The sequence below is a fragment of the Harpia harpyja genome, chromosome 3 (assembly GCF_026419915.1).
Source record: "Harpia harpyja isolate bHarHar1 chromosome 3, bHarHar1 primary haplotype, whole genome shotgun sequence".
In the NCBI taxonomy this organism is placed as follows: Eukaryota; Metazoa; Chordata; class Aves; order Accipitriformes; family Accipitridae; genus Harpia; species Harpia harpyja.
The window spans coordinates 30387290-30403386 of NC_068942.1; the positions used below are offsets into that span (position 1 = coordinate 30387290).

At 39.9% G+C, this 16097-nt stretch overlaps 1 protein-coding gene across 1 annotated transcript in view; it reads left to right on the forward strand.

The window, feature by feature from the left end:
• The window catches only part of EYS (eyes shut homolog), a 1008942-nt gene that overhangs the window by 364351 nt on the left and 628494 nt on the right, over nt 1-16097 (forward strand). Inside the window, exon 15 of the mRNA XM_052781811.1 lies at nt 5243-5347. Coding sequence (XP_052637771.1) covers nt 5243-5347 — 105 coding nt within the window. The remainder of the gene's footprint in view (nt 1-5242; nt 5348-16097) is intronic.

A 16097-nucleotide genomic window follows, 5' to 3' on the forward strand; every position in this document is an offset into this window, starting at 1 on the left:
AAGCAAGCAAGATCCACCTGGTCACTAGTCCTGAGGCCTCTGGTGTTAGCTTGACACCAAACCTGTGGCCTGATGCTAGCAGTGGCAATGCCACATGTCCTGGGCTACAGGGCTGCAATGGTGACAATGGGGACGTTACCCCACAGCTTGACTCACTTCACTTAAACAGTAGGTTGACTGGAGAATACTGCTTGCCCAGATCGGAGGAGTCTTGAGGCAGGAGGGGAAAAGTGTTAAACGCAGAGTGATGTTTTTAAAGCTCTTTATACAACTTTTATAAGAAGATTTTTTTTCCCTGGCACTTTTGCAGTCAGGCAAGAAACAGAATTGCATAGATTATTTGCTCTGGTGGCAGCAGAGCAGCACCTGACAGCCAGTTTTCCTAGGACCCTCCAGAACCTCCATGAACAGGACATACAAATTTCACATGATGACAATGACGCTGCAGAGCCCAGCTGCCTTGGGGTGGGCTAATGCTGTCACAGAAATACATCTGGCTCACAGAACTGTCTTGATGTTTTCCCAGGAAAGACCCATAGAAGGCTACAGGATGAGTGAATTTATTCTGGAAGTCTTCTAACAAACCGTAGATTGCTGGTTGTATGCTCTGCATTAGATCTGTATACCAGAAGGCAGTTAATGTTGCCCATTAACCACCTTGTACTGAACCTAATTACTTAGTTTTGATTAAAGCACACAATGAATCCAAAAGCATTCAATCCTGATTTGAATGCATGAAGAGAAGCCAGAATTTCATTGGCATTTTTTTCTAGTAGTAATCACCATCAGATTTAGAAGTTTATATTAAATATTTTATTTAAATTTTTGTCTTCAACTTCAAGGTATTGTGCCTCATTACCTTTTCTACACAAAATGAAAAAGCCTCTTGCTACCCAAGTATTTTCTCTTTGTAAAGACACTTAGACACTGTAATCAAGTCACTTGTTTTTGTTTGTTCTAAATGAAACAGATGGAGCTCTTTAAGTCTTTGCCGACAGCATGCTTTCTTCAGTTGTTGAATAAATTGTGTAGCTTTTCCTGCATCCTTCCCACTTATTTTTAAATATGGAACATTGTAGTCAATGTTTTATGCAGAGGTATTTTACACATCAATATTCCTTCTTGGTTTTTTTAAATACATCTGAGAATTTATATTTTTTTCTCACAGCACTGCAATAGTCTGTCATATGCTGCGGTCTTCAGCAGTCCTTTTCAGATCACTTTTGTTGTTTCCTCACATACAGTTCAGCTACAGTTCAGTAGCTATAATCTACATTTCTTTTTCTTTGCTTGTATCTGGCAGCTGCAAGTGACCAGAAGTGACCTGCAGTACATTGAAAAATGTACTGTTTAACTAAACAAAAGTTATCACAAGATATCAGTTAGTGCATATGCTTGCTCTCCTGTGGAAGGGAGATACAGGAAAGGAAGTGAGAGTGGAAATGCAGAGTCTGTTGAAATAATAGAGTAAGGGCTTTTCACATTCACCTACAAAAAAATGCTCAGGGAAGTATGAAATGGCTCATTTGTCCCATTATGATTTTCTCACGAGAAAGACTTGAGGGGTGAATATAGGTTGTATGTGCCAAAAGCTGTACTGCTTTCTTTGTAAGAGTAGGACTTTCCATCTATCCCTCTATTTTTAAGCATGTACATTTATGGTGTGCATGAAGAATGTGTTTGTCTCTGCCTGCTAGTATTAATATTTTTATCCTCTGCTTCTCTTGTTTACTGCATGCCTGGACTCACCTCTGTCTTGCCTGACTAATACAGAAGTATGTTTTGATGGAGAGACAGCACAGAGAGATAGATTTGGATAAAAGCACTAGGTTCCAAAGTGAGAGCTCTGTTATCACACACCAAGTAACTTAAGACCTTTACTCTACCATGAGGCAAATCAAATTTCCAGACAATCCAACTCACTACATGAACATAAAAGCCTTTGGACCTTCTTCAGTGTTATAAACAGTGTGTGTGCCCTGTAAATTATATTATCATAACACTAGAACAAAACACTAAAGATCATCTATTCCATCCTCATCCCAGCAGAAAACTTATACTATACTATGTCATTTCTCACCTATGTTTGTCTCACCTTAAAGAAGTCCAACACCATTCCTTATTTTCCTCAGGCAATCTTTCCATTGTGTTATTACATGAACCATTAGAAGGAGTTCCTTATCATCTAATCTGACTTTCACTGCAATTTAAATGCATTACTTCTTACCCTGTCTGCTATGAACACAGAGAACTAAAGACACTTGCAAAAGCCTTTTCTTATTTTATGATTGTCATCACATTTCTATTCAAATCTTCCTTATTTAGGCTTTACAGCCCCATTCATTTTGTTTATCCTTTGTCATTCCTGTTATGCTCATCTGGACTGTCTTCATTTGGTCCACATTTTTCTTGAATGCAGCTCACTGCACAGTGCAAAGCACTCCAAATGCAGCTTTACTCCAGCTAGATGAGAATGGAAGGATTACTTTATGCTTCTAACTCGCTATGTTCCTTTTTATATATCTCAGCACACTATTTGATTTGAAACAAAATTCTGGGTTTTCTTCCTACTTAACTTGTGATTTGCTGTATTATGATATCTTCCACTTGTTCGGATTGGATAACATTTGTTATTTCCAACTCTGTCTCCAATTTTTCAAAATTTATGAAAACTTCTAATCCTGTCCTCCAGTGTACCTTTTTGTATCGCCACCAATAAGCTTACTCTGTTGTCCACCATCCAGACTGTTGTTGAAAAAATTGAGTGGAACTAGATGGACAGTAGACCTCTTTCAAAATCTGTGCAATTCATTCATCCATTTTGGTAGTAAAACCACTGATCACTAATGTATGGATATGGTAATTTTTAGTCATCTTATAATATTCTCTTGTAGTTTGTATTTAGTCCAATTATTAGGATTTCACATGAGATAGATAGCAGCAGGAACATTAGTGAAATCAAGGAGTGTGACATATGCTACTTTTTTTTTTATCCACAAGGCCTGTAACTCTAGTGTAGAAAGGAATTAGTTTGCTTATATAAGGCTCATTTTTTATAAATTATTTTATATTTATAGGTTCTTACAAGTAATCAGTTTAGTAACTTTTTCCCATATGTCCTCCAGGAACTGAAATTACACAAATGGATCTATAATTTCATGGCTCTGTCTTTTACTCCTTTTTAAAGGCTGACTTTATTGAACCTTCAGGTACTTTACCTATCTTCCACAAGTTCACAAAGAAAACTACTGAGTTTTTATCAGCCAGTACCCAAGGGTGAAGTTCATCAGACCAGCCTATCTGAACATCTAACTCATCTGACAATTCTCCAGCCTGCCTTCTCTGTTCAACACTGAAGTTTTGCCCTTTAATCATAGGTATCAATTATGATAATGATCTGCTTGCAGCTGACCTTTTTACTAATGATTGAAGCAAAAGAAGCATTGAACAATTTGGCATGATTGCCATTATCCGTAGTCATCCTTCTCCATTGAATGGCAAACCATAACTTTCCTTCATCTTTAATGCTGAAGTACTTACAGCGTGATTTCTTGTTACCCTGACCATCCCATGATAGCTACATCTTATTCAGTGCATTTGCTGGTCTGATTTCATGCCTGCATATTTATGCTGTACTTCTTAGATTATTCTTAGTAACCTGACCTATTTTTATTAGTTGGGCATTTTCATCCATTGAAAACCACAAGTGCCAAGTTGGTCTCCTAATACCCGGTATCTTTCTCCCACAAAAAGATGGTTTGTCCTGGTGTACTTAGAGAAAGCAGCAACTTTCTTAATTACGTTTTTACTTCAGTTCAGCCTCTCATCAAGTTTCACATCAGAAATTTTCTGCATTCTTTGCAATTTTTCCTTTGTTATTATGTTTTTCACCCCTCTATCCTCTCCCTTCCCAGGGATCTTGATTGCTATCACCCAAGTTCTTCACATTACTTTCTTCATATTCAGAGACTACTTTTCCCTTTTACTTAGAATCAAATCCCAGAAGATCTCTGTTTGTAGTTTCCTTTTCCACTATTACATGAAAAAATTGCCAATACCACATTCAAAAATCTTTGAATTTTTGAATGATGATTCCTTTCCAAAATGATGTTTTGGTAGTTAAATACCCTATCACTCCAAGTTCTGTGTTCTTAAGGATTCTGCTAGTTCTTTTAGTTATTTAAAATACTAAAAAAAACCCCAACCAAAAACAAAAACCCCCCCCAACAAACTAAAAACCTAAGCTTTCATTCAACTGGTTTTACTGGATTTGTGATCTGTAGTGAATCATTAAATACAGCAGACCAAGGGGGACCCCAGAAACTCTATTTGATCCTTTAATTCAGTAGCTCCTTAGACTGAGATTCTTGGGAGACATTACCTATCTGGTATATCAGATTTGAGGATCCTTCTAGCACTTTCTGTGTAGAATACCAACAACCATTCTGCTTGCTCACATCAGTAACAGATACAGTTTTCCCTCTCTGTCACTGGAGTAGCTTCTGGTATTCATGGGAGCTCTTAATCTCTACAGTTGTCCCTTGATTTTGGATCAGTTTTGGATCAGAAAGATCCCAGTATGATTTATACCAGGCTAGAGCTCGCTCTAAATTAATGCAGTGCACAACAGAGAAATAAGGGACTGTGGATTTTCTTTGGTATGTCCAATGAGTTAATTGTTTTCATAAGCCACCTATTATATTGTCTTCTAAATATTCTCCTCTATATGTCTTCTGTATGTTCTCCTATGTTTTTGTTGTTTCAGATTTGAATTAAATCTCAATTAAATCTCTGTAAAAGCAGAAAAATGAAGAAACAGTTAAGTGAATTTGTGGTTTTCTGTTGGGATCTGAGAAATGGCTTCACTCATCTAAACATGGAAGCAATCTTGAGAAATATTTTTCTTATTATTGTTACTGAGGTTATTAAATCTCTAAAATAGTTTTTAAAATGTGGCGTATAATCCTAGTAATTATGGTGTTGAGATGTAATGCTAGAATACACAAAGAATATATTTGCAAATGTAGCTCATACTTATTCCTTTAAAATATTTAATTTGTTAACTATTAGCTATGATCTATGAATAGGTCTAGTTTTAAAGCTGTCAAGAAGAAATAAAATAGTGTTTCCAACCTGTAAAAGCTAAATTATGCAGTTGTCACTTGCACTGTGAAGTAGCTTTTCTGCTTTCCCAAACCCAGCATGATTTATAGTTTTAATGTTTAATTTTCCTTTCTGTCAGACAAAAATTGTTCCACGGATATTGATGAATGCTCCTTCAAGCCCTGCAAAAATGGAGGCCATTGCCATGATTTGATTGGTGAATTTTACTGTAGCTGTTTGCCAGGTAAGAAGTCAGGTGATATTTAGGTGAGAAACGCTCTGTGATATTCAAGAAAGAAATAGAGGTTTTCATAAGCACACAACTAAGTAGTCATTTCTTTTGCTTGAAAAGAGAGAAGGACTGAGCAGGTATTCTTTAAGCATATTATACAATTGCTATGTGGCTGGTGTCAGCAGAATTTGTTTATAAAATATAATTTGCATACCAGAAGTCCAGCCTTGCAAACTAATGAATGAAGAGTCTTAGAAATCAACCGTCAGTGGTGTTCACCCCAGAATCTTTGAGGAATTCTGAATTTCTAAATCTTTGCAAGAGTTAATTTTCTTCCTTCCATGAATGTAAAATGATTTCGTTTCCATCTTTTCTGCTAGCAAAAGTTATTTTTTAAATTTCTTATGATACACTGAAGAAAAAAAACGGGGAGAATTTATACAGTAGTTGTCATAAGGGTTGCTGTGGCAGCTTGACCCTGGCTGGATGCCAGGTGCCCACCAAAGCTGCTCTATCACTCCCCTCTTCAGCTGGACAGGGGAGAGAAAATATAACGAAAGGCTCATGGGTCGAAATAAGGACAGGGAGAGATCACTCACCAATTACCGTCATGGGCAAAACAGACTCAACTTGGGGAAAATTAATTTATTAACAATTAAGTCAGAGAGTGATAATGAGAAATAAACCCAAATATTAAAAAAACCTTCCCCCCACCCTTCCCTTCTTCCCAAGCACAACTTCACTCCCTATTTTCTCTATCTCCTCCCCCCCCAGCACCACAGGGGGACGGGGAATGGGGGTTACGGTCAGTTCATCACACGTTGTCTCTGCCGCTACTTCCTCCTCAGGGAGAGGACTCCTCACTCTTCCCCTGCTCCAGCATGGGGTCCCTCCCACAGGAGACAGTCCTCCACAAACTGCTCCAGCGTGGGTCCCTTCCCCGGGCTGCAGTCCTTCAGGCTCAGACTGCTCCAGCGTGGGTCCCCCGCCGGGTCACAAGTCCTGCCAGAAAACCTGCTCCAGCGTGGGCTCCTCTCTCCACGGGGCCACAGGTCCTGCCAGGAGCCTGCTCCAGCGTTGGCTGCCCACAGGGTTACAGCCTCCTTCAGGCATCTCCCTGCTCCGGCGTGGGGTCCTCTCTCCCCGGGCTGCAGGTGGAGATCTGCTCCACCGTGGACCTCCCTGGGCTGCAGGGGGACAGCCTGCCTCACCATGGTCTTCATCACCACGGGCTGCAGGGGAATCTCTGCTCCGGCGCCTGGAGCACCTCCTCCCCTCCTTCTGCACTGACCTGGGGGGCTGCAGGGCTGGTGCTCTCACATCTTCTCACTCCTCTCTCCGGCTGCAGTTTCTGTGTCCCAGCAACTTTTTTTTCCCTTCTTAAATCCGTTCTCCCAGAGGCGCTACCACCATTGCTGATGGGCTTGCCCTTGACCACTGGCGGGTCCGTCCTGGAGCCGGCTGGCATTGGCTCTGTCGGACATGGGGGAAGAAGCTTCCAGCAGCTTCTCACAGAAGTCACCCCTGTAGCTCCCCAACTACCAAAACCTTGCCACACAAACCTAATACAGTTGCTTGGAGTGATGAGAGAAGCTATTAATATCTGAAGCCATCAATAATATTAAATCAACTTTTCTGTCTTCATATGGAATACATAATTTTCATCAAATATACAGTATCTTACAGATATATGAACTTTTATGCTTCAGTGTGGCTTTTTCTCTATAGAGCTAGGTTGGTGCTACAGGCCAGCTTCTATACATTGAAATGCAGTATCTTTTAATATAACCAGCTAATTTAAATATGTGATACTTGTACAGTGTGACTAATTGTTGATCTTTTTTTCCCTTTCTTTATTGTGGGCCAACTAGTCATCATCTGATTGGAAAGTAGCAAGTAAAACATGAAACGATAGTACTTTTTCAGTTGCAGTAATTTCATACTCTTAGGTCACTTACATTGCACTAAACTGCATTAAACCTTGTTCCACCATGTCAAGTTAGTAATATAATGGTAAAAGGATCAAGCTTATATTTGGACAGAAATATATGCTTATAATGGATAGGAAAAAGAAGCAGTTAAACTTATTATGTCCCTGTAAGAATGATATATGGTTTTATGCAAGAGATTTAAAAATGTATACAAACTATTTCAAGTCTAGTGTATAAATAGCTTGAAAGTTATTGAAGTGTGAAACATAGAAACAGCATTCACAGCCAGTGAGTGTATAATGCATAAAAATAACTTGAATACATACATAAATACATAGGGGTATTAGTACATATAGAAGTGTGTGTATGCATGTATTATGCATGTACAAACATACACATACACATATAACTTCTTTTAAGACCTGAGAGCCTCCCAATAGTTTTTCAGGATGTAGAATATCTAAGTTTTGTCTTTTTTATTATTATTATTAATTACTATAGCTGATTTGTTAAGACTGGATTCTTACATGTTAATGCAGTATGTTAGTTATACTTTTTAAATTGTAAAGCCTGTGACAATATTTCATTACTTTTTCCATTGTGGATAAACCAAATGTCACACCTCATTTTGTCAAAGAGTAGTTTGCTTTGCGCAATCACAAATACAACAATGAGTATGAAAACATCTGCCTGCTTTACAGGACTGAAAAAGTGAGATAATATGCATGGAATTATTATTAAAATGCTTTAAGAAATACACATATGAACTCTCAGACTATATAAATTTTCCATTAATATTTCTGAGCACTTATTAGTTACAGTCTTTATGAAGAATTAACGCATCTACAAAATACAGGATGAAAATGAATGATTTAGATGGTATTTAGTCTAGGAAGTTATGATGTTATGCATGCATGTATTGGATTTGAAAGAAGAAAGCAAGGAGGTTTATAAATAAAAGAAGACAAATGATATATAATAATTATGTATCATAAAGGCTATGAGCACAGAAAACAACAGCTAACACAGACGTACCAGTTATAGCAGTTCCCAGGCTTCTCCAATGAACTGCAGGAAATATCTTCTGGGATCTTCCTTTTTGAGTGACATCTTCTGGCAGGCTGCTACATTGGGTGAGGAATAGCTTCTGGAAGGCTTTGCTTGTTAGCTGTTTGCTTTTTAGGGAGTGCCTATACACACAGTCTTCACCTGACGGTGATCTAATCAGGGAGTGTCGAGCAACTACTCAGCTGAACTTGGGGAGCAGATATAAATCTCTAGATAGAAGCATTGTTCCTGGAAAGCAGAAAACAGAGGTCTGCCAGTTGTTGCAAGATGATCCTTGAAACTATGCTCAAGACTAAGATCTATGCAATGGTGGTAGTAATGTGTTGTAGGACAGTCTCTAGCATCAGCTGAAGAAAATACCCCAAGCAAAACAGAAGCTTTGATGCAAGCTGTACTTCTGAAGCACAATGTTGCCATACAGGCTTTGGGCTGCAGACAGTACTTCTTTCTGGGGTGGGGGTGATGGTGGCCTTGCCTGTGAAAGAGGTAAGCAGACTGCACACCATCACAGAGAATGAATGCAGGAGATCAATAAGGTCTTTCCACATACCCTGTAGAGGCAAAAGCCTGAGCCACATGATGCAAGGAAGGATGGACAGCTATAGATTATGCTTAAAGGAGTAGTGAATGGAGACTCCCAAGATGGAAACTTATGACTCTAGCAACAGAAGGAATATTCCCTCTTTGCCTGCACACCTGCAATTACTGAACAGATACAGTGCCCTGAGAATAAGTGAGGACAAAGCATATCTGTCAGAGAAGGCACTAAGGCCAGTGGAACTTGAACCAACTTCCTGCACCAAGCACAAGTGGTGGGTAATAGATTTCCTTCTGCAGGGGATGGAGGAACCCATCTGCCTACCTGTCTTAATTTCTTGGCAGATTTGCTACTTGTTGGGGGCTTGGATCTCAGATCCTTTGGAGAGACTGCTGATGTTCATCTTGCCCTCAGACTGCTACTTCTGGTTGCCTACCCAAATGGGAACCAACAATACTGCCAAGGGAGACCTGGAACAAATTGAAGAGTGACTACAGAGCACTGGGAAAAGTGAAGAAGGGCCTGGGGGGCTATGTGGTGTTTTCCTCAATCTTTTCAGTGAAAGTCAAAGTCCTTAGGTGAGTTTGGGCACGTCATGCAGGTAAATGCTTGGCTGTCTGGCTGGTATTGCAGGCAGATCTTGAGCTTTTAGTACCCTCTCCAAAAACCAGTAACTACTGATGAGGGATGTGGCCCAGTTGACGAAGTGGAGTAAGAACTGTTTTGGCAACAGTCTTCCTACCCTAACAAGAGGGCTTTAAACTAGATATGCACAGGAGGATTGCCTCAACAGGAAAAGAAGTTACATGCAAGGACATGGAGCAATGAGAAGGTGTCGAGGGGACAGAATAGTGGTGGAGGCTCTCACACTTGTGAAAGCAGCATGACTGAGGGGGACCCTCTTCAGTACATACGCAGAAATGCATGCAGCATGTGAGGCAAACATGAGGAATTAGAAGTGTGTGTGGAGTTGCACGGCAATGATCTCATGGGGTTTAGAGAGACATGGTGGGATAGCCAACACAGAGTGCTGCAGTGGAAGGATACTGGGTCTTTAGGAAGGACAAACTGAGAAGGTGAGAAGGAGGAGTTTCACGCTGTGCAAAGGAGAGCCTCAGATATACTGAGCTTTGCTTTGGAATGAATGATAGGCCAGTCAAGAGCTTATGGGTAAGGATTAATGGGCAAACCCACATGGGTGATGTGGTGGGCATCTGCCACAGACCACCTGATCAAGAGGATGAAGTAAATGAAGCCTTCTTGAAACATCTTGAAGAAGTCTCGCTGTCACAGGCCCTCACGCTCATGTGCAACTTCAACGACCACAGTATTTGCTGGTGGTTTAATAGGGCTGGGCACAAGCAACCCAGGTGACATCTGCAGTGTTGAGAAAAAAATGTTGATACACGTGATCAACCAGATGATAAGGGAGATGTTCTGCTGGACTTGTTGCTCACAAACAAGGAAAAACTGGTGAGGGATGTAAAGCAGCCTTGGCCCCAGTGACTTGAGTTGAAAATCTTCTGAGACAAGTGGCAGAATCACAGCCCTGAATATAAGGATTGCTCATTTTGTTTGAGGATTCTGCTTGACTCAGTCCCCACCCTTGCAGAGCAAAGGAGCCCAAGACAACCTTCTCAAACACGGTAACGGTCTGTTCCAGTGTGCAGGAAGCTGAACAGGTGTGGCAGAAGGACAAAGAAAACATGGGCCCATTGATGAATGATGTGCATGTAGTGACCAAGAGCATGGAAAAGAGAGAGTTTATTAATGGCTTCCCTGCTTCTGTTTACTTATAAGTTCACCCTCAGGTGATGCCTGGATTGCTCTGCCTAGAGGCAGAATCTGTGGGAGTGAAGCGTTATGCATGGCAGAGGAAAATAATTAGGAAGGACTTGAGCAAATTAGGCATACATAAGCATGTGGGACCTGATGAGATGCATCCACAGGTGCTGAGGGAGCTGGCTGGCATCATTGTAAGCCTGCTGTCTATTATCTTTGAATAGTCGTATTGATTAGGGGAGGTTTCTGATGACTAGAGAAAGGCAAAAGCAACCCCATCTTAAAGAGAAGTATTCAGATAACTATAGGCAAGTCAGCCTAACCTCAATCCCTGGGAAGATTATAGAACAAATGCTCCTGGAAGGTGTGTGTAAGAACATGAAGGACCAGAAGGTGACTGGAAAGAGTCACCATGGATTTACCAGTGGTGAATCATGCCTAACCAATCTGGTAGCCTTCTGTCATGAAACAGTCAGCTCTGTGGATAAGTTCAGAGCAGTGGATGCAACTGACTTTAGCAAGGCTTTTGATGTGACCTCCCTGAGTAATGCTGTTGTCAAAATGAGGTATACAGACTGGGAAAGGACACAGTAAAATGGGCTCAAAATTGGCTGGACCACCGTGGTTAAAGGATTTGTGGTAAATGGCACAGAGCCTAGTTGGCAATTGGTAACTAGTGGCATTCACCATTATTCGACACTAGAATCAAATCTGTCTAGTGTTTTTATTAGTGACCTGAACAATGGTTTACATTCTCAGGAAATTCACAGATGATATAAAACTGGGAATGGTTGATATGCTGAAGGCTAGGATTTCTATTCAGAGCAACTTTGACAGGCTGGAGAAACAGGCTAATGGGACTCTCACAGAGTTCAACAAAGAGAAATGCAAGTCCCACAGCTTTGGAAGAATAATCCCATTCACTATCAGAGCCTGGTGGCCAACTCGCTGGAAAGCAGCTCTGCAAAAAATGACCTGGAGGTCGTGGTGTTCAACAAGTAGAACATGAGCTAGTCATGTGTCCTTGTAGCAAAGAAGCATTCTGGGCTGCCTTACGAAGAGTGTAGTTAGCAAGTCTGGAGATGATTATTTTTCTACTTGTGACTTGTGAAACTGCACCTGAAGGACTGTACCTAAGTTTTGCATTCTCCACTAAAAGAAGGACATTGCCATACTGGGGCAAGTCCAGCAAAGGGCTATGAAGCTGGCCAGGGGCCTGGAGAACCTGATGTACAAAGAGAGGCTGAGGTAGTTGGACCTGTTCAGCCTGAAGAAAAGGCTAAGAGAAGATTTTACTGGGATTTACAACTACTTCATGGGAGGATACAGGGAAGACAGAGCAAGGCTTTTCTCAGAGGTGAAAATTTTGGCAGGGCAAGAGGCAATGGACACAAGTTGGAAAGCCGGAGAATTCTGATTAGATATTAGGGGGGAAAAAAACCACTATGAAGGTGTTTAACTATTGGAACAAGTTGTCTGGAAAGCTTGTGTAATCCTCGTTCTTGGAGACATATTCAGATCTTGACAGGACAGTTCCCTGAACTACCTGATCTAGCTGGTCTTGATCTCAGTGCGGATGAGAGTAGCTGTCCTCAAAAAGTAATTTCCAACATAAATTATCTTGTGATTCTATTCCTAAATAAGGAATCTTTGCTCAATTTATGTATACTTTACAAATGTAATACTTTAAGTTGAATTTGAATTGAACTACCTGTGCCTACACACGCAGTCTTTAAGACAGCAAGCATTTTGACCATATCTAAAAGTTTTCCATAATCTTCATTAGGGTTTCACCTTTTATCAATCAACTTTGTAGCTGAAAAAAAAAAAAAAGTGTTTGTTTATATGCAGTGCTTTTCCAAAGCCAGAATTTGAATGAATATTTAAAAACTTCTCAAATATTATTTTTTTCCCATGTGTTAATTTAGCCTTCCATTAGGAAGTGGCTTCATATCTATACTGAATTTTAACCAGGAAAAAAGGCAAAATTAAAGACAAGTGCTATAGTGGTGTAGTAAAAAGCTTATTACAACAGTAGTCTGTCATCTGGAAACCTTACCTTGAAATGGTAGAGAAGCACAGTTTGAGGAAGAAGTGAGGAGTCGCTCTTTAAAGTTTATAACTTCTCCCCAGGTAATCCGATAGTTAAGGAAATACTAATCTAGAAGGTGTTGGATTTGTAGAATGTATTCAGAAAGGCAACAGAAGTGATCAAGGGAATAGAGCAACTGCCTTATGAAAAAGCAAGGACGCTTTAAGTTTGTAGAAGAAAAGCATGAGGGAAAGAGAGGAAGCTTAGAAAGAAAATCATGAAAGCAGGGGCTAAGCTGAAAGCAGAACTGTTGTTCACCGAAGCCTGTTCACAAGAAGGCACTTGAAGAACCTAGTGGGATTTTGGACTAAAACACATAAAAGAACTTTTAACAGATGACATTACATTTCTTAATTTGTTACCACAGAATGTGATGTAGCTAGAGAATTTATTTAGAAGGTTTGGTAAGGGATTAGACAGATTCACAACCGAAAGGGCTGTAAGTGGATACTAAAGGATCCTCTAACTTCTTTAATACACCTGAATGCTTGGAGGTTTCAAAGAGAACAGACGGCGGGAAGTGGCTAAGCTAATATGCTCTCCCTAAATAGCCTCTCTTTTTCTGCTCTTGGACAGTTCTAGGCTGTGCACCATTGCACTGACCACAAAGAGTATTTCTTAGGTCCTTACAGGATGTTATCATATTTTTGTCTTTTACAAAACCTTACATCTACTACACAGCTTCTTTCCCATCCCTGTTCATGCCTCAGTGATGTATTATCCCTGCTACACCTAACTGAATACATAAATATTTCTTTTTTCAGTGGGATTAGTGGATGATTAGCATGATTGCTAAAGTAGACTGATTTTAAAGCAGCAAATCCTGTCAGTTGAGATGCTTGGATTAATGGATTCAACCTAGAATCAATTTTTGTTCAACGTAGTACACTGAATCAAAGGAGCAGTACTTCTGATTAAGAGTAAACTCACACACAGAAAAACTGTAAATCAAATTCTTCGTTTTTGGGAGGTTCACTGTTATTAAAATTTACTGTACCATGAAATAAGACTGTACTTTCTTTCAAACATTTCTGGCAACCCTTATTGTGAAGTAGAAGCTTATACATGAAAGTTTTTACTCCAGGAAGAGGCCTTAGGAAAAGCGTTGCATGCTGTGACTCAAAAAATAAAGTGAATCATCAAGATTACAGATGTGAAATGTTTAGGAAATCATTCAGTTCTTCACGCTGCTACTGCACAATCACTCAACACAAAATTTTTAATGATTTTTTTTTTTGCTTTGATTTCAAAGTTGCCTGATAAGAAAGGCTAGCATTTTTTACATTAAACTGTTGCTCAGCTTACCAAAAAGATTACCTGATGTGTAGTTTAAAATTCTAATCATCAATTTCTTGCTCCAAGTTACAATTCATTTATACAATTTCTAAGTCATATGTTTTTCTTATACCTCTAACATCCTAACATACTGTCTTTCTAAACAAGTCCATCTAATCAGCTATAGAAATGCTGTTCAGCAGTTTACCACTTACAGAAGATGCTTTGAGTATTCATATAGCAAGAGTACAGAACTGCTTGAAGGCAGTTGTTAGTGGACTCAATATCTTAGGGAAATTGAAGTTAATACATTCACAGGATGTTAGCTCTTTTGCAAAGTCTTTATACTGAAGCTTTTGTGGGCAGTTGCAGCCATGAGAGATCAGTGTTGGCTATTCATCCAGGAAGAGGGCTGAGGCCACTGATAGAGCTGTTGGAGAAGCAGAGGTTGTGCAGCTGGCTCCCCAGGACCTGCCTCATACCTGACTCTTGCAAAAGCAGTACCTGGAAGCAATGAGTGACAGTGAACATCATTAGGGGTCCTTCCCAGGAGTTTCTCCTTACATTTATAGCTGATCCATACACTAGCGTTAATTTTCCCCTGATATTTGTGAAATGTTAAATATATTTTTAGTAACTCCAGTAATTCTTCTGTGTTTTTGAGAATCTTGGTATATTTAGATGTTTTTCTAATAGTGCGCTTCCTGACAATGTCCAGCCCTTTGCTACCATAGAAGGTCTGACTGTTTGTTTCACTTTTTCGTGGAAGCCTTTACAAAATTAGTTAGACTTCAATTGTTTGTTACATTATGTGTAATAATTTAGTCATAAAAGGCCTAACAGAAAAAGGTGACAATTGTAAAATTGGCACAAGTTATGAGAGCCCTCTTTTATAAAGGAAAAGATTCAGAAGTATTCTAAAGTATTTTCAAAATAAGGAAGTAGAAAAAATAATCTTCCTAGGACGTTCTTTGCTTTTTCACTCTTCAGTGTAATAGTTGACCTGTCCTTCCTCTCTCCTCCCCAGTAACATTTCTATCATGCTATTTAAGGCTGGTACAGGAAAGGGTGCCATTTAGTTTAGCTTTCTAAGATGTATGAAATAACATATTGAATAAATCATTATGTCCTCATGAAACTCATACATTACTATAGGAGGGTGGTTACTAGAATTTTGTGTATGTATGAGCAAAAACATCAGACAAAATTAAGTATGGTAGTACAACAGAAGAATGCTGATCAGTCCTAGCTTCAACCTAGGAGAATGACAGAGGGAAGATGGTAACAAGGCTAAGCAAAAAATGCCCCATTTGGGGACGAAGGACAGAATCTAGAAAGCAAATGTGTAATCCGTCCTTTCTGCACAGAACATCACCCATACCTTCCCGCAGGCTTGGATCCTGAAAATGTGAAAAAAAAGTTGTCTGCCTTTGCCTTCAGTATCTTATTCCTTTTTCTCTGTCACTGTTTCATTAAGGGAAAACAAAACAAAACAACCCACTATTATTCATTATTTGGAACTGAGAAAGATATAATTAAAAAGAGTCCCTGACCTGCTCATCATCAGAACAGAAAGACTCGAAAATACTAAAAAAATATGAGTCATTAATGGGTATTCCTCTCAAACAATTGATTGGCTTTGTGCACTGGGTCTGGTTGAGATGGAGTTAATTTTCTTCATAGCAGCCCATACAGTGCCGTGTTTTGGGTTTGTGACCAAAGCAGTGTTGCTAACACAGGGATGGTTTAGCTGTCGCTGAGCAGTGCTTACACAGCCTCAAGGCCATCTCTGTTTCTCATTCTGCCCTGCCAGCGAGTAGGCTGGGGGTGGGCAAGAGGCTGGGAGGGGAGACAGCCTGGACAGCTGATCCCAACTGACCCAAGGGATATTCCAGACCATATGACGTCATGCTCAGCGTATAAAGCTGAAGGAGAGTTTTACTAAAGTAGCTGTTGCTCAGAGACTGGCTGTGCATCACTCTGCTGGTGGGAGGTGGAGAGTGACTGCTTTTGCATGACTTGTTTGTTTTGGGGTTTTTTTGTCACTTACTAAACTGTCTTTATCATCACCCACCA